Source organism: Nannospalax galili, unplaced genomic scaffold (genome assembly GCF_000622305.1).
Source record: "Nannospalax galili isolate Female #2095 unplaced genomic scaffold, S.galili_v1.0 scaffold362, whole genome shotgun sequence".
NCBI classification, from domain to species: Eukaryota; Metazoa; Chordata; class Mammalia; order Rodentia; family Spalacidae; genus Nannospalax; species Nannospalax galili.
In genome coordinates, this window is record NW_008348785.1 from 54,685 (window position 1) to 77,303 (window position 22,619).

Consider the following 22,619-nt stretch of genomic DNA (forward strand, 5'->3'; position numbering starts at 1 on the left):
CCATCTGTGTCTGAGTCTCTGTGTGTGTGTGTGTGTGTGTGTGTGTCCATCCCTGGGGTGTGTCTGTGTGTTACTGTATCTGTGTGTCTCTGTGTATGTGTGTGTGTTGACTGCCATTCCCAGTGTCTGAAATAATGTTGGACGACAGCAGCTACTCAGCTACTCGGCAAATATTTGCCCCCGTTAAGGGAAAGCCAACAAACAAGCAGTTCTTTCATGCCACAAAGGGAACAAAGCTTGGTGACCTGTTCAAGAATGAAGAGCAGGCTGTAGGTGGACGGCCGGAGCAGGTTTCTCTGAGAGGGTTGATGGCACATGGGCCAGGTCATGATGGGGAGGAGATGGCCAGACAGACTCAAAAACACAGACCGTCCAGCCCATTGGGGACAGAGGCCAGTGAGAGCAACGGGCTGGCAGGGCAGTCAGGTGGGGGAGGGAGGGACACAGAGTCAGAACTAAGGAGAGAATTCCTCAAGCTGCCATCTAAGTACAGCAAGTGAACACTGAGCTCCAGAGATAGAAAATGTACTCAAAAGTACGCATTCAAGGACAGAGGTCAGACGTGGAAGACGCACACAACCACCTTCCACCAGTCAAGGCGTTCAAAACACCCTCCCCAAGACCCCAGTGCTCAAGATGCCATGCAGTATTTATTTTGAGGTGCCTTGGATGCAGTAGGAGCTCCGTCAACACTGGCTAATGAGTAAGTTAAATGATGGTCAACCAACCAAAAAATAGAGAAATGGAGAGAGACTACATGTGCCTTAGTGATCTGAAAAGTGACTTCACGCAAGAACAGAACACACAGGATAGTCAAAGACCTGATGACAACAAGGACCAATGCCTTCTCAGCTTGGCCAACGTGAAAATTAAAAAAAAAAAGGACACCCCAGGAAAGCAGCCCGAACTCTAGACGTGCATGCAGGCCAGGAGTGCCGCCAAAAAAGGATATCGTTTGTTAATGCCGTGCTTCCTCACATTCAAGAAAGGGCTGGCTGTTAAGCACATGCTCACTAATAGCAACCATGAGGTGGAAGAATTATTCTACCACAAACTTACAGAGCCTTGTGCACTACAGCAGGAACCAGCCCAGCCCACTCCAATCCAGAGGGACTCGGCTCCTGGCATCTAGCATGGTTAATGAGTTGCCAGTGAGGAACTGTGCTGGATAGTGTTAGTGTCAACTTGACACACCTGGGTTGAGGGAGCCTCAATTGGGGAATTGCCTCCATAGAACTGGCCTGTGGCCATGTCTGTGGGGCATTTTCTTGATTGTTGCATGATGTAGGAGGGTCCAGCCCACTGTGGGCGGTGCCACCCCACACAGGTGGTTCTGTATTGTATAAGAAAGCAGGCTGAGCATGGGCCAGGGGAGCAAGCCAGTAAGCAGAGTTCCTCCATGGCCTGTGCTCCAGCTCCTGCCTCCAGGTTCCTGCCCTGAGTTCCTACCTTGGGCTCCCTGATGAACTGTGACCCATGAGATGTAAGCTAACTAAACCCTTTCCACCCCAAGTTGGTATTGTTCAAGTATTTTGTCACAGCAACAGAGAAACAAACTAGGACAGGAATCATTTCATGCATCAGTACCAACCTTCCAAACCAACTCCAGATCCCAGCAAGAGAGATTGCTTTGCCTCATCCCTCACTAGCCCCTGCTTTAGAGCCTTAGGGCAGAAGGCAGCTTATATGAGGTCAGTTATGAACAAAGGCAGGCAGGCAACGTGGGCTGAGTTCTTTCCTTCTCTGACCTAGACTGTGCATTCAAGCCTGGCAGAGAGGACACCATGGCCCCCTCAGTCGCTGGTATCCTAAGAGCTCCAGAGCATCACACTTACAATGCTCAACATGTCTCCAGAATCCCACAAGGCACGGCCTTGGAGACTTCATTAATTATGCAAATGTGTCTCAGAGTGCTGGGCGATAGCATCTTGTCTATAATGAGTACTTAAAACTGACGAGAAAAACAGGATTTTGAAAATTAGAATGCTAGAGAGAAGATCTTCCTTTGTCCTGGTGTAATTTATTAATTAGGGGGAATGAGCTTGTTAGAAAGTGGGGAGCAATTCTGACACAGTCACTGGTGGGATCTAGAACTCCGTCTCCACTGTGCTTGTGCTGAGACTCGGCTCTTTCCTGTGGCTTTGGGGTGATGCGTCTCCAGGAGACCAAACCTGCTCTCTAGTTTGCCTCCCACTTTCCCGTCACCCCGAGCTGATCTGTGCCCCACTCCTCTCCCACACCTCTGCAGCTGTACCTGTTCAGGACACACCTGTGCCCACAGCACCTGTTCAGGGGTGCCCACAGTTCCCCATTCACCAGCTACCATCTGCTTACACTGGCCTTCTGTCAGTTCATATCACAACTCTGGCTGCCATCTCCCAAGTGATCTTGTTCAGTAGCCCAATGTCACCCCTGAAGTCCTACAAGAGAGCACTAAGCATCTTGTTATGTAGACTGATGCCAAATAAACACCAGGAGAAGGAAGCAGCCTTGCCTCACCACCCCCCAGAGACACTGGAGAGTAACACTCACACATGGGCTCTGGAATAGACTCGAGGTTCTTCATTGAATTTGGATTCCTATCAACTTGGAGTCACTGACTCAGGGCCTGTACACCCTGAGTTCCTGATGTGTAACATGAGAAGTCATGCCAAGAACTCTGTGGCTCCAGGAGGTCTGCTTGGCTTGATCTAAACAGCACAGTGACACGCAGGTATCAGGTACATAAGAGCCTGAAGAATATGAGCTAACACTCAGTGACCATGGCCACCATCCTGAGGCTCTAGCCATCTGGAATCCTGTGTGCACTGAATAGACCTTAGAACGCTGTCTGTTGGCCCAAACTTGGTTCTAAGGCAAACACACGACAGAGAGGCAACACTATCCCTGCTAGCTGGCCTTGACTGACCTGTTTTTCCCACTTAAATGGACCCCCGGTTCCCTTTTCACTAGATCCCGATCATCTTGCGCTGTTGGGATGGGATCTGAAGAACATGATACTCTCTGAGGCTGCCGTCTCCTCCCTCCCTCCCTGCCACATCTACTCACCACGACAGGCTCAGCACTTGCTTCAGCTGCCTCCTGGGCCCTGCCCTGCCTGGTGCTACTTCAAGTTGATGTTCCATACGGGCCTCCAGCTCAGCAGATCTCATGCCAGATCCTCCCCAATTCTACCCAGGCTTCTTGGTGGCCCTAGCCAGAGGTCTACACCCCAGAAATCAGCCTTGACCTACATTCACAGCCTTCCCAGTCACCGTCCTACAGCCCTGTCCTGTCAGAACACACCCAGGCCCAGGCCCAGACCCCAGAAACCAACTAGAAACAGATGGGTATCCCATTATGGCAACAGGGGCTTATAGGGCTGGCACTGTGATGCAGAAAGGCTAGAAGAGGGCATATCTCTCCTACGCAACCTCATGCTTGGAAATCTACAGGAGGTCTCTGAGCCACAGACGGATGGTCCTACCTGTGTGGCAACCCATGGAGTCATCAGGGACACACCTGTCCACACAGCCCACCCTTCCCACAGACCCCACTAAAACACCATTTTAGACAACTCCCTGTCATACATTCTCTTAACACATGCCACTGTAAAGGGAAGACAGTCCACAGAGGGACACAGCCTGCTTTCTATGACTGCTTAGTCAAGTGTCTGGCACAGGCCCTTAATTCCAACATAATGGGACAAGCCTCAGTAATCAGTGATAAATTCAGGAAGGGAATGATGTGAATGTGGGCTTCTTCCTCTGGTCTTGAGATCACGGTCAATGCTGCATCAATGTCTGGGAGAGCCCCAGCCACACTCCAGACACCAGGAGCCACCAAGAAAGACAAAGATGTTCACGCTTTCTATCCCAAGAGAAGTGCAGTGAGAGCCCACTTTTCAAATGGACTTGCTGTGTCTCCATGACTTTCCTAATGGATAGTATGAGCCAAACAGGAAGAGAGAGAAGACAGAGGAGGAAGAGAAGTTAACGCTCCCCCGAGGCCAGTCTATGTCTCTGCCAATGACAGGCATGTCCCAGAGAGGTCCAAAGCAGGTGCCACTTTCTGCGAAAGCAGCAGTACCATGCGCGGTTACTCACAGTCCTGCGACGATCGATGGCGGAAGGTAAATCGAAGGTGACTCCGGTTCACATCCTCGATGGGGATGGCCACCTGGAAGAACAGAAAGGGGCGTGTGAGCACTTTTCCCACATCTTCAAGCACAAAGAGCTTAATTCAGCTGAGGTTTTGGCACAACTATCAACATTTCAAAACTGTAGTGGTAAAAATACAGCCTATCTCATTCCTCATATGATTTTTCCCAAAGGCAAAATGTCTTTTGAAAATTTAAACAAGATAATATTGTGAATGACGCCAAGCCAACTCTGCCAGACAGCCAGGTATTTTTTGTTTTAACACTTAGCTGTGTAGTGCTCAGGTTCTATTTTGGAAAGTTGCTATCTTCATTACAGCTCCCACATAAAGGTATCTGCATCCCTCCCACAGCTGCGGCAAGAGCATGTTTCTGTCACGTTACAGCAAAGAAAAAGGCCTCACAGTGCTGCCTGTAAGCAAAGATTGTCCTTAAAATTCATATCAAGATCGGTCTTCACAGCTGACTCCTGGCCTTGTGTTCTGAGATCCAAGCTCTTGGTGGCGGGTGTTTACTACAGTGGAGCAAGCTGTGTCATAGACAGCACTGTGTCAGTGCCACAGGAACCAGATTCATCTCCAGGAAATAACCTCCACACTCTGGCATCCCACATCATCCCATTTGGTATAAAGACAGCAGACCACACATACTCCAGACCCAGGAGTAGAAGTCAGAAAAGATAACAACTGCTCTCCATGGAAATCCTATTCTTATATCCAAAAAGGAGATGGACGTAATTCAGGAACTGCAAGCAAGGTTCCTCAGCAGCCCCCGGGCTGGGGACCCCTGGGCTGGGTGGGGTACAGGGACAAAATGACCATAGAAATGATACCTTAACAGTCTCAAACCAGCGAGGCTGCTTCACTTGGTAATAAATCACAGATTTGTACTCGGAGATCGCCTCGTCACCAGCACCGGGGAAGATCACGTGCTTTCAAACAAGGCAGAAAAGAGTCAATGTTAGGGGCCATGAGACAGCTCAGCCAGGAAAGTCATTGGCTGTCAACAAACTCAGCCTGACAACCTGAGTTTGATCCTCAGGACGCACATGGTGGAAGGAAAGAACCATAACTAACAAGTCGTGCTCAGACCTTCATACGCATGAGTGCAGACACAATCAGTCGATCGATCAATATTTTTTAAAGAGTTAGTGTCAGACTTCACAGTGTCCCCTTCTACAGCTCCCTGTTGTCCCCACAACAGGAGAAGACGTAGCAGTCCAGGCATGCCAATAAGCCACTACGTGTGGCATGCATCCCCAGCAACGAAGGGCCGGTTCATCTACGGGCACCAGGCAGTCTAAAACTCATTCTTAGATACTGGAGGTATGGATAGTTATGACACGTGGGGATAACCTTGACTACCACCTCCCTGTCCCCTTAGCCTGTCATGCTAACATTGCAGTCTGCCAGCACTTGCCCGATTCACTCAGTAAGTGCAGGATTGCCCACCAAAGGGCGGCAGGCCTCCCATCCCTCTGATCGCGACTCCAACCAGAGCCACATGGCTAAAAGCCCAACAGGCCAGAGCAACTGCCCAAGGCCTCCACAGATGGGTGGGCAGTGGCACTGTACAAGGCCAGACACGGAGAAAAGATGTGAGTCCTGCTCTGCTAGCTGAGCCCAGGCACAAGCCCAGCCACTGCTCTCCAACCCCAGTATAGAGGCAGCTGGAAGGACACGGGGTCTGCTCACGAGAGGGCACCACTCATCTGAGCCACTCTGGTGGACTCTGCCGACTGCTCTGGCCATGGAGCAGGGGGTCTTAATCACCTCAGGTGGGCGTGGGAGGTGAGAACCAGGTCATAGCTTGGGCAGAAGTGGTCTAACGTCCCAATTCCAAAGGCCTACCCCACTCTCTGACCACGAGTAGACAGCATCACTCTCAGTTCTGTTTCCCCACGTCTCAAATGGTGATAGCGATGGTCTCTGAGCTATTAGTACGAACACTTCGGCACGTGGGATGCCGGGGAACAAGAACCCTTAATAAATATGGGCAAGGAACATGGTCAAAACCTACATGGATCTCCTGAGACAGGATGGTGGCCAGGAATCCCCGGATACAAAGGCAAGCTGGAGAAAGGGTGGCCAGAGACAGCACGCATCCCAACGGGACTACACAACCCGTCAAGAACCCCTCGGACATGCGCAAAGCTGAACTTGAACCCCACAGATTAGACTGGGCAAGAAGAGGTACCTCCAGTCGCTTCCCATCTTCATCGTAGACAGACACTGTCACCTCCACGTTCTTCGCAGTCGTTTTGCTGCCTTTATCAAAATCCCCTTGAACTAAGGTCACATAGATATCATTTCGAACATCACCTGGAGGAAAATTACATCTTTAATAGCAATGCATCATTCACAGTGTAACCCAGAATTTGGTCAAACTGTCGGACGCACTGCCTTAAAGAGGACACTGTATGAAATATCTTCCATAAAACAGTCTTGGCGTTTAAGGCATGACAAAAGCTGTTTACATCAACTTGGCCTCTGCACCTCTGTGACCAGCCAGTGTCTGAACAGCTGCGACAGGACCAAAGGGGTTGCAAGTCCCTTTGTAGTGTCCCAAAGCTAACGGGGATCAGTCCAGCCATCCCCTGAGATGCTGCCGGCTGAGGTGATCATCTAAATCACAGATAATCAGAAGTCCCCTGTGTCTTCAGTAACCAGCTCACACATGCAGACGGGAACCGGCAGGGCTAGCCTCCTCAGCTTTCATCTAAGTATCTGATTCTGGGACTTGAACTTTCATAAAAGCCTATTGAGAAATAGACACTTATACCAGGGACAAGGGATGGGTCACAGAGCAGTTTCTGTGTGGCTCCTCTCCTTTGGCAAAGAGCTGTCAGGATGCTGAACAGGAAAAACAAAAACAGAAGGTTTTTATTTGTTTTAGGTTTTCTAATTAGGACCCCGCTTGCAGCCCAAGCTGGCCTCAAATTCACAGTACTCTTCCCTGCCTCAGCCTCCAAGCGCTGGGATGACAAGTGTATTATCACCACACCCAGCCCTACACAGTCAGATGGACCTCTAATTCAATGGAGGTAGGGCTGGATATACAACAAATCAACTCATGACTCTTCTTCCTTCAAAGCCCCTGATAATGGTTTGAATGGGAAAATTTTGCAAGTTTCATCAGATCCATGATAGAAAGGAACCAGCACTGACAGGACTCCTTCCTGGGCTCCTGCCCACTCGGCCCATGCCCACCCTCCATTGTACAGAAGAGCCACAAGGGGGCTGGAAGGATGGCTCAGCAGTTATGAGCACTGGCTGCTCTTGGAGACTACCTGGGTTTGATTCCCATCACCCACATGGCAAACAACTGTCCGTAAACCCAGTTCCGGAGGATTCGAAGCCCTCTTCTGATCTCCGCAGGCATTGTACAAAATGGGTGTACTTACATACTTGTGGGCAATACAGTCATACACATGAAATAAAAATAATAAGTAAAATCTATTTTTTTTAAAGTCACAAGGGGTCCCCACGGTGGTTAAAGAATGGAGACTCTTTAAGAAAAAAGCCGTTTTTTGCTTTCCTGTATTTTATTTTGCTTTTTTTAATTGCTCTATTTTGGCTTTTAATGTACCCAACTATTAAATTAAACTTGCATTTAAAAGTCATTATTATAATAGTCCCAGTGGGTTGCTCCCACAGCCACAGTGGCTGCTCGGGAGGGAAGCATGGCTGCCATGGCAGATACTGCACAAGAGAGGCTAAGAAGGGCACAGCATGAGGCTGGCGGGCAGAGAGCGGCCTGTCTCTCCAAAACCCGCCCTTCAACTCCAGGGCCAGCTCACCACTCAACAGCCATAGGTACACATCGACTATATTTTTCTCAGCCTGATAATTCTACCAATCAAAGCACAAACACCATAATATTTGTGTGTGCATATATGTGTGCATGTTGGGGTGTGTGTATGTGTATGTGTGTGTGTGTGTGTGCGTGTGCGCGCAGGTGCATGTACATGTACGTGTGTGTGTGATTGCTGAGGCCAGAGAACAAGGCACTATTCACCTTGTTGTTTTTCAGACAGAGTCTCTCACTGGCCCAGGACTCAATTCAACTAGGTTGGATAACCAGTAGGGAGAGATCCATCTGTCTCTACCCCACCAACACTGGATTGGAAATGCATGCAGCCACACCCAGCATCTGTTATGTGGTTTCCAGGGATCAAACTCAGGTCCTTGCAATACTTTAGTGACTGAGCAGTCTCCCCAGCCCCTAAAGCTTTCATTCAGGTGCTGCAAAGCTCCCTAAAGATCTCAGCAGATAGAGAAGTAATGGGGCTGGGAGGCCATGAGGAGATGAAGCCCCACAGTTATCCCTGCAGAGGTTTGTTGCCTGGGCCATCCCAGAAGTAAGACACCATCTACAGTAGCTAAACCCCAGAGGGGCATCACATGGGCCTTCCACAAGGGGTGGACTCACTCAAGAAAGGAGCTGGAAGTAGATGTGGGTGGACATCACCATCTTCCTAGCTCAGAGGAAACCTGTGCTGTTTCCCTGCCTAGGCTCTTCAGAAGGGATCTGAGGTAGCACCGGTCATGAGAGGTAGATGGGCCAGCAGGAAGGGTAGCACAGGCTCTCCCACCATGCAAAGACGCCTGCACAGGGCAGATGGAAAGGAACAAGGCAAAAGTTCCACTGAGTCTCACTAACAACACTGGCACTATATGCTTGGTGCCCACCCCTGGTGCTTCCTCAGCCAATGTACAACTAGGGTGACTCTTTCTGGCTAGAATGCCCTCCAGTGGACTCCTCAGCACAGGGAACCTTCTGGAACAATGGTCAGCTGTGTGAGTTCTCTATGAGCAAATCATGAGATAATGGCGGAGCTCGGGACTTAACTCTGCAAGCTTATCCCTTATAAGGGTAACCCCACCAGCATGAGTGGGAAGTTTCCAGAATTTCCCAGTTGTGATAGTCAGTGTGATAGGATCTAGAATCACCTGGAAGACAGGTCTTGGGCATGCCTGTGGGAGAACACCTTGATTAGGGTTAGTTGATGTGGGAGGACCCATCTTAATGGTGGGTGGGACCATTCCCCAGGCAGGGCACCCTGGACCATATAAAATGGACAGAAAGGTGAGCGGCATTTGTTGTTCTCCTCTGACTGCGGCATAATGTGACCAACTGCTTCAAGCTCCCGCTGCGTTCACTTCCCAGCCATGATGATGGGTATCATGTGAACTGTGAGCTAAAATGAGGGCCTTCTCTCTTAAATTGCTTCTATCAGAATATTTTATCACAGCAACAGGAAAAGCACAACCAAGACACCTGTGAGCAGGACATCCTAGGGCCCACTGTCAACTGCACCCATGAAGTTGAATCTCAAGTCCAAACGTAAACAGGAAGTTCACAAATTAGCCCACTTCCCTGAACAACACTGAACTGATGAACACAGAGCCAACACACGTCAGTGGCTGTGTGACAGCTCCAAGGTCTGCTAACTGACATGCCTTGTCTATCTGGGGAATACCACTGATACCCAGGCTAGCCCATTTCAGTTATCTGTCATGTGGCCAGACAGGGTAACCAATAACCTATACCAACACTGAAAGGCAAACAGTATGGGAAGGGCACATCTCACAGCTACGTGAAGACCACTCGTGCCTCTAATAGTGTGTGCACCAGGTAACCAGCCATCTCTCACTACAGGACACATGAGCAGAGGCTGCCAGAGGCCTCCTGTGACTGCTGAGTGGGATTGGTTTGACTCCATTTCCACTGGCTTTTGCCATGTGACTTCAGACTGTGGTTTAATGTTGACTGGAGTTAAATCTGGAGGTACTCAAGATCCCCTGTGGATGGATCCAAGTAATTCATGTCAACATTAGCTGTAAACAGGAAGTTTCACTCAATATGAAGGATAAATATGAACACAGTTCCAGGTATTAAAGGGTCAAATCAGATTACTGGCGTGGATGCTCTTTGGAAAATGGAAAGCATTATTAAATGTAAGCGATAGCATTATAAAGAATCCCAATATCCATTAGTTCACTTGGCTTAAAAGTCCATGATTGGGCCAGAGCAACACCAGTATGATCATGAGCACACCCTAAGTAAGCCCTAAGGACAGCATCATCCTCCTGACCCGTCACTGCCCAGGTGTCTGACCCTCCCTGCCTCCCTCCCCCTTTTCAATCAGCTATCTACTTAGATGCTTTTTGGGTGGTCATGCTTCTTGATATGTGAGCTTTGCACTTGGAGAAACTATTCCCATGGGTCACCCAGGTGGCCAACGGCTGCATCCCAACAGTCCAGTCACAGCCCTTGAGCACTAAAGTCACCCATTACCAGCCTAGGCCTCACATAGCACCAGCCCCACGCACAGCTCCCTCGCCCTGCAAGCACCCTGCTACCCACATATACTGCTCATGGCCATCGACCTCCACCTGGACCTCAAAGGCCTAAACCAATCTGGGTTTACCTGGCATGATAATCTCTGGAAACCCAGTCTTGCGGGCCACAGCTGTGGTCCTGTCCACCAAATGAGGAAACTCCTTCCGAATCTGATGGATATCTCCAGGAAGTAACTTCAACGTCACCCACAAACCTGGAAGAACAAAGGCCACCTGAGTCACATCTTAGGAGTTTTCTCAAAAGCAGTTTCAGTGAAAGAGCAGCTTTTAATCCACAGATCAACAGCTTGAAAACAAATAGTCAGCCACCAAACAAAAGGTGCTCAGCACAGGGAGCAGTCGGCCCAAGTACAGTTTCTTCCTGAGAGTGATGAACAGACGGGAAGTTCACAGGAACCACAGCTGTGTGCTCCTGTAAGTGGAGGACCAAAAGTTCCTTTGAGCCGATCTAGATTTAGGAGAAGTCAGCAGGTGGCATTTATCCGAGAGGGGACTGAGGGAGACATCATTTTCTGCTTCCTTGGATGGCAGTCTCAGAAAGTACACAGCTTCATGAACTCAATATAATCTCATGTCGCCATGAAGCATGGCACTGCCCAGGGGAGCAGTGGAGCATGTGGGGTCATGCAGTACTGGTGGCCATCCCCAAAGGCCTGGCACAGTGCAACCCACGGCGCCAGCTTGTCGTGACGTGACACCGTCACCACACAGGAGGGGCAGATGCTGAGCCGCAACCCAGCTCTTCCATCCCAGCGGGAAAAGGAAGACTCCAACATTTAAAATCAAGGCACCAAGGGCGCCCCGGAGTAAGTGTGGTGTGTGTGAGGCCCGGGGGCAGGGTTGCCTGTCTCCCCCCATCAAAGCCCAACGTGAGCTGCAGTGTGTCAGAGCTCATGGGGGAGGAGAGCAAGGTGAGAGGGAAAAGAACCCACAGAGCGTCAAAGGCAGGCGCCTGGCTCTTCCCACTGCTTTCAATGATACTGCGTGTTACCCCAGGTGAAGAGGGGGCCGCCGGTATTCAGCTCTGTGCCGCTCCATGCACCCATCACAGAACCAAAGTATGGCTCTGCATGTGTGTGCCTGCAGGTATGAATCTATATGCTTGTGTGTGTGTGTGTGTGTATCTCTTTAGCTTTACATGTGTCAGTGCTTGTGTCTGCAATGGATCTGGAGAGATGGCTCAGTGATTAAAAGCACTGGCTGCTCTTGCAGAGGACCTGAGTTCAATACCTTGAGTCCACATGGTAGCTAACAACCATCCATAACTCTAGTTCCGGGGGGAATCCAATGCCCTCTTCTGACCTCCTCCGGCACTGCACGACACAGGTGCACTTACACACATGCAGACAATACACCCATACAAATAAAATCAAATCAAAATTTTAAAAAGAGAAAAATGAAACAAATCACTAGCCTTGTCCACAAGCAGCATGCATTCTAGGTGGCATGAGACCCATGCCCAGGTGTACTGCATAAGCTTGCCACTTTAGACCAGGTCGGCGGCTCTGACCCACATGCCTTGCCCCTGCCCTGGCACTGTACTGCAGCAGCTAGCCCAGAAACCCCTTTATTTTTCATAGATCAGTATCACTTTGGCTGAAGAAGTCCAAAGTCACTGACAAAGTTCTGTTCCGTGTTTGCAGCTGACACCCATCCTTGTCTGGTATCATGAGCTTCTGTTTATTCAGAAAAATTTAATGAGCACCTATTATGTGCCAGGTACACACTGTGTGCTCTAAATGCAGGGTGGACACTTAGTATCTCCTCACCAGTCTTGTCTGGTATCATGAGCATCTGTTTATTCAGAAAAATTTAATGAGCACCTATTATGTGCCAGGCACACACTGTGTGCTCTAAATGCAGGGTGGACACTTAGTATCTCCTCACCAGGAAAGTAAGTCGTTGTAAGGGTCAAACACTAACTCCCTGGTTCCCCAGAGACAGATCAATAGGAATGGTGGTGTCAGGAAGTCCTCAGGACACACATCCCGCACCCCCATCCCAGGGGTCACAGAGGTTCCTCTGAGGAAGGACATCAAGGCTGACAGCAGCAGGCAGAGAACAACAGGCCAGGGGTGGAGGTCTGCATCTGCAAGGCAGCAGGGACCATGGTTCACTGAAAGACAGTGCGGAGGCCCCAAGGGCTGAGGAATGAGCATGGACTCTGAGCCGGATGGCCCAACAGCTGCAGGGAGGGGGCAGGTAGGACTGGGAGGAAAGCACTGAGCAGGGAGAGGCCCCAAGAGCCCAGGACACCAGTGTGGGACTCGAGCCCGACAGTGGGTGGGGGTTTGTGGAGAGCAACAAAAGAGGGGCAGAACCGGAGGGAGAGGGAGGACAGCGGTTCTCACAGGCAGGGCCTGCTGTGGCCACCCGGCAGATGCCAGCCACCACTCCCCACCTGGAAGCCTGATCCAGGCGCTATTCTGAGGCGCACGGGTGGGCGAGAGCTCCATGAAGCACATGGGCGATGGTCCCACTTCAGCTCACACTGAGCAGGAGCTGGAGAGAGCAGGACACCGGGAAAGGTCACATGACCAAAGTGTGTGTTTAAGGGAAGGGGACTGTGGATGTCACCAAACAGACAGGAAGTGCCCAAGCCCTCCAGGTGGAAGGGAAGGGTGGATGCTGGTAGGAGAGGAGCAGAGACAGGCAGATCCCATGGAGCAGGAACTGGACTAGGGTGGATTGACACAAAGTCAATACAGAGACAGCCGAGATTGCTTTAAGGTTGTTTTTTTCCTACCCTTTTACATATCTTTTTAAATATTTTATTTGATTTTTATTTTATATGTATGACTGTATTGCCTGCATGTATATGTAAGTGCACCCATGTCATGCAATGCCTGTGGAAGTCAGAAGAAGGTGTCGGCTCTCCTGGAACTAGAATTGCTGATGGTTGTTAGCCGCCACGTGGGTACTGGGAATTGAACCCAGGACCTCTGCAAGAGCAGCCAGTGAAATAGAAGCATTAGCCACTGAGGCATAAAGAGCTAGCAGGTAACTCTGGACCTGCAGGATTCTCAAGGGGATAGGCACTTTATCCTGTCCCCATGTCCCTTAATCTGTCATACAATCAAGCAACTAACCCTAATAACATTAAATAACACTACCAGAAACTCTGCCTTTCAAATAGCCTCACAAATAACTTGCTCAAATATCTGGGTGGATAAACTAGAATATTACTGACACAAATCAGTGTGTGACAGTTGAAATGCAGAGATGAAGCTGTCCTGATTATATCACATTTGAAACATCTTCGCAGGGAAAATGAGGCCAGTTTTCAAAGAGAAGTGTTTGGGGTCCACGTGTTTTTCTGACTAAACACTGAATGGGCTTTCACTTCTAAAACAATGAATGCAGGTGCTCATGTGAGGATCCACTGTCCACACACGCTCCCAGAACTCTGCTGCAGAGAGCAGAATCATGGGGATTAAATAGAAAAGAATTAAAGGGTCACAGATGTATCTCAGTGGTATAGCACTTACCCAGCATGAGTCAGACCCTGGGCTCAATCTCCAGCAGTTGAAAAAAAAAAAAAACATATATGAAACTCTGACCCTGTGACAGACAAACTGGATGCAAAACTAGAAAAAGCCAAGGCCCAGAGCCAAGGTCAGAGGCGGCAGGGACCTCGTGGGAAGGTACGGGAAAATGCACTGGCTCTTGTCCTCTGCTCTGGGTCCCCTGACTGACAGGACAAATGAGCTCCTATCAAGAGGTGAACTACTAGAAACAGGAGTCCCCTGGCAAAACCCTGATGACTCAGCAGTGATTACCTGGGCCACAACTTCTTTGATTCTCTTAGAAACGACCTGAATTATTTTTAACTAATTGTGCTGGATAGTTTTAGTTGTCCTTGACACATCTGGGTAGAGGGAGCCTCAATTGGGGAATTTCCTCCGTTAGACTGGCCTGTGGCCACGTCTATGGGGTATTTTCTTGATTTTTGAGTGATATGGGAGGGCCCAGCCCACTATGGGTGGTGTCATCCCTGGACAGGTGGGCCTGTGTTATATAAGAAAGCAGGCTGAGCAGGGGCCAGGGGAGCAAGCCAGTAAGCAGCGTTCCTCCTTGGTCTGTGTTCCAGCTCCTGCTTCCAGGTTCCTGCCCTGAGTTTCTACCTTGGGCTCCCTGATGAATTGTGACCTGGGAGATGTAAGATAAAATAAACCCTTTTGCCCGGCGTGGTGGCACACACCTTTAATCCCAGCACTGGGGAGGCAGAGGCAGGCGGATCTCTGTGAGTTCAAGGCTAGTCTGGTCTACATAGTGAGTTCCAGGACAGCTGGGGCTACAGGGAGACCCTATCTCAAAAAAGACCAAAAAATAAATAAATAAATAAATAAATAAATAAACAAACAAACCCTTTCCTCCCCAAGTCGGTATCAGTCAGAGTGTTTTGTCACAGCAATGGGGAGACAAACTACAACGCTAATTATTTAGTCATATTTATTTTATGTATGTGTTTTGCCCGCATGCATGTAAGTGTACCATGTATATGCAATGCCCATGGAGGTCAGAAGAGGGTGTCAGATACCCTGGAAACAGAGTCATGGAACCTGGTCCTTTACAAGAGTAGCCAGTACTTTGTTATTTTTATTTTATGTGCATGAATGTATTGCCCACAGGTGTATAAGTGCACCAATGTTGTGCAATGCCTGCACTGGTCAGAAAAGAGCGTCAGATCCCCAGGAACTGGAGTTACAGACAGTTGTTATCTGCCTTGTGGGTACTGAGAACCAAACCTGGGTCCTCTGCAAGAGCAGCCAGTGCTCTTAACCACTGAGCCAGCTCTCCAGCCTATGACCTGCATTCTCAGAGTGAACACTAGAGGATTCAGAGTTAAGGTGAAACTTAATGAGTCATACTTTTGGTTTGGCTGATTCAGGAAGACACCAAGGTCCCTCTGAAACACGCTATCTATGTCTCATTCTGACCTGAAACCTGCCCCTCCTCCCTGGGAGCTCGAGGCTCCAGGTGACATCAGCCTCTGCCAGGTACCAGCCAGCATCTATGCCTTTGCCGTCAAGCCCATAGATTCAGGCTGCGACCTCTGAGCTCAGCAGAGACAGTCTTCCAGACTCTGGTGTCCATCTCTCCTGTGTGACTCTGTAATAAACACAACTTACACAGAAGCTGTACGTAGAACTGGGGGGAAGGGCGGCCCTGATCCAGGCCTGAGGGAGCAGCTAGGGCTCACGTTGGCTCCCAGCCCATGGGGTGGCTCAGTCCATAGAGCTCTAAGGAGACTTCGTTTGGTTTGCACTACAGTGTGAACTGGAAAGCAATATCTACAAGGGGTGGGGCCTGGGTCAGCTTAAACTTGCTCCATGAACAGCGGTCACAATCCACGAACATTCAGGGTGGAGTTTCACTCTGCTGTTTTTGGCCGGGGACTGGGAACAGCCAAGACTCCCTGCAGAGATGTAAGGAGCTCTCTCATCCAGAACACAACACGCTTCAGACTCAGTGAACACTGTTCTGGGGACAACACAGCACAGTTCTAAAGACTGGCAGTGGAGAGCAACTGTTCCATGAGCTCCTCTGTATACAGAGCGTGGCATTCACTCGAGACCAAGGACCAACATGGTGCCGGGGTTTTCCTGGGTGTCAGAAGCAGGATTAGAGTCACCTCTGAAGGTGACTTAGCTCTCCACCCTGTGGGAGGTGCGACTCAGTAAACAGTTGTTTTCTGGCAGGGCTCCTGGCCGGTGCAAACTGTCACCAGCCCAAGCTGAATGATTCATTAGCTCTGCCAGCAGAAGGTCGGCTGCTCAGACACATCAGCATGGTATTAAAAATGAAGCGAGCACGGCAGGGAGTACAGGAGAAGTCACTCAGAAGACGGAGCCGGAGGGGTGCCGGCCCACACAAATGAAGCCACTTCCCCTGTGGGACAGAGGAGCAATTCAGAGCAAAACATGCCAGTGTCAGGACAGAACATGGGGATGAGAGCCCATGCCAAAGGAGGGGCAGCCAGTTATTCCTGGTTCTCTAAAGAATGAACTAGAACTATGGCTGTTGGGTGGGGGGGGGGGTTACATTCTCTTTTTGTTATTGTAAGGTTTTTTGTTTTGTTTATTTGATTGCTTACTTGTTTGGGGTGTGTTGTGGCAGGGTATTCTGTAGCTGTCCTAGTTTGTTCCAATTTATTGCTGTGACAAAATGCTCTGACTACTACCAACTTGGGGAGGTTTATTTAGCTTACATCTCCCAGGTCACAGTTCATCAGGGAGCCCGAGGTAGGAACTCAGGGCAGGAACCTGGAGGCAGGAGCTGGAACACAGGCCATGGAGGAATGCCGCTTACTGGCTTGCTCCCCTGGCTCCTGCTCAGCCTGCTTTCTTATGCAACACAGGCCCACCTGCCCAGGGGTGGCACCAACCACAGTGGGCTGGGCCCTCCCACATCTCTCGACTATCAGGAAGATGCCCCACAGACATGGCCACAGGCCAGTCCTATGGAGGCAATTCCCCAGTTGAGGCTCCCTCAGCCCAGGTGTGTCAAGTTGACACTTAAGCTGTCCAGCACAGTAGCCTGGGACGGCCTTGAACCTATGAACCTCCCTGTCACCACCTCTTGAGTGCTAAGGTTACAGGTGGGTACCATCACACCCAATTTTATGAGGTACTGGGGATGGAACCAGAGCTTTGTGCATGCGAGGCAAGCACTCTATCATCTGGGCTGCATCCCCAGCCCTCAAGCACTTATCTACGGTGAGAAGGGGAGAGGAGAGGTTAGGGAAAGAAGAGCAGACAAAGGCCAGGGCTGTCTCCATGCTTCCCAGCGCCTCAGCCCCGGGCTGCTCCCAGATCCCCAGTCATGTCCCAATCCAAGTCTCCTGCGCTCTCTGCGAGGCCAGCTCCCAGGAATTCGGCAAAGGCTACACAGTGACCGGAAGAAAGCCTGCACAGGCTGTCCATCCACTGGGGACAAGCACACACATTCCCGTGGCCAGGGACACCCAGATACCGATAAAACTCTATCCCGTCCCCACCTCCCCCACATGCCCACCGACAGAAACAAAACAGCCATACATACCCTGCCCCTTGTGGTTGACCTCTTTGGCAGCGATGACTTTGTTTATAACAGTCTGAAGGAAGTCATTCTCCCCTGCCACCCTGGGTGAAAAACGGGATGACATGTTCAGCGGCTTGTGTCGAATGGCGTCGTCCAATGCGAGCCTGGAGGGCAAGGGACGACCAAGACCACAGGACCACAGGAGACAAAGGGGTACGGAGACCCGTGGGTCACAGTAACGGGGGACACAAGAGAGCATCGTCACCGAGTGTGAGAGAGTCGTCATGAGTCAACGCACGACAAAGGGCAGGATACGTGACAGGAGAGACAAGGGAAGCATCGGTCAGGAACACGGTGAACCACAGGAGAGAAGTCAGGCCGACAAGGGTGCCCCGCTCCCCAGAAACATATACATAGGGGTTCACTCCATCACTGCTGGGCAGTATAGGGGCTGGCCTGAAAATATGGTGGCCTGAGAGGCCTGCAAGCCAAAGAAGACTGAAGGGCATTTTGTGCCATGCTAATAACTCTGACCTAGCCTAAGACAAGGGTCAGTGGCCCTCAAAGAAGGAGAAAGCCAAAACAAGACCGCCACTTCTTCCCCCACATAACCCTTGGACCTAGCAGTGTAAGGAAACCTGCCTTCGTGCCCTCAGACTGGGTGCACAACAGGGTCTCTGAGGGCTACGTGCGAAGGTGACCCAACCTTTGGAGAACAGAATTAATGGTCACCATGTCTGGAAGCTGAACCCAGGACATCACTAGGGATGCAGGTTACCAGGGTTCTCAGGCCCTTGAACCAGGAGTCCTTGCACAAGAGGAAGGCTCGCACAGGAAACACTGTGTGGTGCCACCAAGCACGGGAAATGAGCTTGAACATATACATCAGCTACGGAACGCAGAAAATCAATGCTAGAAACAAGAACGGTATCATCCATCGCTTGGGCCAAGCAACTCAAAGGAGCTGAGGGCTGTTTGGAGTTACCTCACCAAGTTAAAAACAGATGAGTAAGAGGGAGGATGTGCACTGTGCTTCCTTCCCTAAAATCAACCCTGTGTAGTGATGAATCAGTTTTAATGGAGCAAAAAACGGTTTCATTAGCATGACATTTCCCAAAGAACTGGTTTCCTGGCTTATTCTGCTATTAAAATCATGCTGTTCTTTTACTTCTGAGGCCACAAATACTAATCTGTGTTCATCTTCCTTCAATGGAACAAAAGTCACAAATTACATAACAGATAAGTGTGATCATATTTTTTTAAATGGCCATCCATTGCCAGTTAGAAAAGCCTGGCAATGGCACACAGGTAATCTCAAAAGGCCCCAGGAAAACCTTGAATCAAACTGGTCATTTCTCAAACTTTTGGAATAATATCCAAAGCTACTTTCTCTTAACTTTTTACAGGACACAAGCAAGCCACAAACAGCTTCACTCTGCAGCTCCTCCTGGCATCCAGCAACCCTGAGGTCTGGATAAAATACAGCCTTAGGAGCAGCAGGGAACTGTATTGTCTTTTTCATGGGCAAAAACAAGTAACCAGCCATTATAATTTCACAAAGGTGTGTTTTATTTATTACCTCAATGTCAGCCATGTTTGGGGATGGGAAAATAGTCCCCTGTATGCTAGGAAAACTTCCGGATTCTGTAGAATGGTTCTTTCTCTCATACACACTCATCACGGATGGGATTATGGATTATAGGTTTCTGTAGGGTTGGAGATGAGCTACTTACAACCCACCTGTGATGATCAGTATCCATTGTCAACTTGACAGAATCTAGCATCACCTGGGAGATGGAACTTTAGGCGTGCATAACTGAAGTAGGAAAAGGCACCCATAGTGGGTGGCATTATTCCCTGGCTGGGATCTCAGACCATAGAAAATGAAAAGAGCAAACCGAGCACACGCATGCATTCCATGTGACGCCCTTTCTCCCTTAAATTGCATTTCAGGGTACTTCATCAGAGAAATGGGAAAATAAAACTGAGACGCCCTTAGCATGGTAGGCATCAGTCTGTCTGGTACTAAACAACTGACTGGACTGATGTGATTAAAGGGCTACACTTTAAATCTACTTAGCTGTTATTAATTTAAACAGCCACATGGGGCTAGTGGGCAGCATACTAGACAGAAAAGGAAATGGAAACCATTAAAGCCACAAGAGACCTTTGTCCTGAGTTCTATGTGGTTGAGCTCAACTTCAAGTGAGACAAGGCTGGGTTTATTTACTCTCCTCTCAGCAAGACTGCAGGGTCTTCCATGAAGATGCACAAGCCACACTACAATCAACTTAAGCAAATGGCTCTCAAGTCTGCAGAGAGCAAGGATGCATGGGGCAAGGGACGTCCATGCCACGCTTCCTGACCCCCAAGGACCGGGCTCTGTCGGATCCCCACAGTCACCAACTCTCCAAAGTGCTTCAACCACAACAGAAAACAATGTAAACTCTCTAAAGTGAAATAAATGGTAAGCCAAAAACTGTTTGAATGAAAGCAAAAGGGGAGCAGGAGCATGCAGAGCCTGCGGCAAAGTCACTCAACTTACACCTACTCTCCAAAGACATCAGCCACCTCAGGCGGAGGCTGGCTCCTGCAATTAACCTGAAGCTCCCCGGCCTGATTCTTCCTCCTTGAGGCAGGAGTGGCCCTGATGGAGACCCAGCGTCTCATTTCAATCACCTTTCCCATAGGCTCTAGCTTCAAATCAGAGAGTGAATCGTACAAATCATCCCCAAGTGCCTTTTCCCATGTTCCCTGGCCCTCTCTAAAGACTTCAGGTCAGACGCAGACAAAGCCCAAGAAAACAACAAGCAAAAAGCACGTTTGTGCTGCTCGAAAAACCGAGGCAGAAAAATCAGCAGCCTGATTACAGCCTTTAAAGTATTATTTCTCACTTTACAAAAGGATTCATCATTACTTTGTTTGGTTTCTGTTTTAAAAAGCAGCAACCTCTTGTGATGCATTTGAAAGTACTGTATTTTGAAAATGTGAATTACTACTAGAATAAATCAATTATGTAAAGAAACATTCACACAGCACAGAATTCTAGTTCTTCTATGATAAGGTACTTCTAGAAACATACGTAACATCCATTCCCGGGACCATACATAACCCTTATTCAGGTATTCTTACAGCGCCTCAAAATTCCACATGCCGACAGTGACTAAACTCATTATTACTGGAAAATAAAGAATCCTGACCTGGGCTTAACATATAACCTTAATGATACATTAATAAGGCTAGGATTCCATGGTGTGTCTGGATTCCATCATACTTACGGCTGGAAGGGGATGAAATGCTGTTTGTCTTCATCATCAACTTTTCCATTTATTATGTCAGTGACATCCATCACTGGGGAAAGAAAAGAGTGAGGAATTGCTTGAGCTTAAACGTTACCATCATAGGAAGTCAACAAAAGAACAGCAGACCGCGGTCTGAACCGTTCCGCAATGAACCAAACCATAGAATAGAATCTTATGTCAAGTCTAAATTATTCTCACGCTTCACAGATTATAGAGTCTTCTGAACTTGTTGGACCTAACAGGGAAGGCATTCACACAGTGACTGGACAGAGCTGTGCTGTCCAAAAAAACACCCCGTATGAAGGAAATATGCTGGGAGCACGTGCAACCAGGAACTAAAACTTCATGCCTGTTTCACTTATTTAAATTAAAGAGCAGACAGGGCAAGTGGCTGCCCTACTCAGGACAATTTAACACCCTATCATGCTTAGGATGGACTGGCAACCTGACAGGATACACACTACCAGGCACACCTGTGAGGGATTTTCTACATTAGGTTAGCCTCTGGACATACCTGTGAGGGATTATCTAGAATTTACATGGGAAGACCCACTTTAACTGTGCTCAGTAACATTCTCTGGGCTGGGGTTCTGGACTGTATAAAAAGGAAAAAAAAAAAAAAAAACCAGTTGAGCACCAGCATGCATTGCTGCTTCCTGACTAAGGATACGATGTGACCAGCTGCCTCAAGGCCCTGCCACCATGCCTTTCTCACGTCCTCCCTGCCATGATGGACTGTATTCTCAAACCTGCTTCCTTAAGTCGACTTCCTATCAGGTATTTTGTCCCAGTAACAAGAAAAGTAAAATTCACCTCGATAACAACATGCCTTTAATCCCAAAACTTGGGAGGCAGAGAGAGGCAGGCAGATCTCTGTGAGTTCAAGGGTAGCCTGGTCTACATAGTGAGTTCCAGGTCACGTGGAGCTACAGGGAGACTCTGTCTCAAAAAGACAAAAAAAAAGTGGCATAATTTACCAAGAGCTGGTACATGTATGCCGAGTCTGAGGGACACTCAAGGTTGGCCCTCAGTTACCTGCCAGGCAGCTGGAGAAACTGAAACTTGCCGACAGAAATGAACATCCCAAGGTCACAGGGTCAGAATGTCCCCAGCTCACTGCCTTGGCTCCCCTCAGTGCATTAACCTGTGTTCACTGGGATGGTCCAGGCTCACTGACATCCCTCAAAAGGTATCACACCATCTCTACATTAAAAGAGATGCTGTCCTCCTGGTGGCATTCAGAGGCTTACTTCTATGTTAGTAACCAAGCATCCTGTGGTGTTGGTTATGCCAACCACAGAAAACCCTAGAGGGAGCTGGACAGGTACTCTGCTCTGTCTTCCCTGACCGACACACCTGGCTAAAAGTACGAGAGCCACAGTCCTCCCTTAGCAACCTGAATCCTATACTGAAACTGAGAACAGGTTTCATTTCAACACAGCCACCCCCAGTGTTGTGGTTAGATGTGAATCGGCCCCTCCAGGTTTACATGTCTGAACACTCGGTCCCCAGCTGATGGTGCTGTTTGGGAAGGCTGTGCAATTTTTTAGGAGAGGAAGCCTTGTTGGAGGAAGCAGGTTCCGAGGGGCAAGCCTTCAGGTTTTATTAGCTTACTCTCACTTCCTGTCTGTTCTCTGCTTTCTGATTATGGAAACGCTGTGACCAGGTAGCTGCCTCGGGTTCCTGCAGCCATGACGTCCCCACCATGGTAGAGACTATACCCTCAAACTAGACCCAAAACAAAGCCTTCCTTCCTTAAACTTCTTTATCAGGTATTGTCACGGCAACAAG

At 49.1% G+C, this 22,619-nt stretch overlaps 1 protein-coding gene across 1 annotated transcript in view; it reads right to left on the reverse strand.

The window, feature by feature from the left end:
• Positions 1-22,619, reverse strand: part of LOC103744273 (dedicator of cytokinesis protein 1) — a gene marked incomplete at its 3' end in the record, with an annotated part of 120,656 nt that overhangs the window by 41,769 nt on the left and 56,268 nt on the right. Inside the window, exons 11-16 of the mRNA XM_029569813.1 lie at positions 20,805-20,877; positions 17,548-17,690; positions 10,572-10,697; positions 6,335-6,459; positions 4,971-5,069; positions 4,086-4,158 (exon numbers count right to left, since the gene is read on the reverse strand). Of these exons, the coding sequence (XP_029425673.1) occupies positions 4,086-4,158; positions 4,971-5,069; positions 6,335-6,459; positions 10,572-10,697; positions 17,548-17,690; positions 20,805-20,877 (639 nt within the window). The remainder of the gene's footprint in view (positions 1-4,085; positions 4,159-4,970; positions 5,070-6,334; positions 6,460-10,571; positions 10,698-17,547; positions 17,691-20,804; positions 20,878-22,619) is intronic.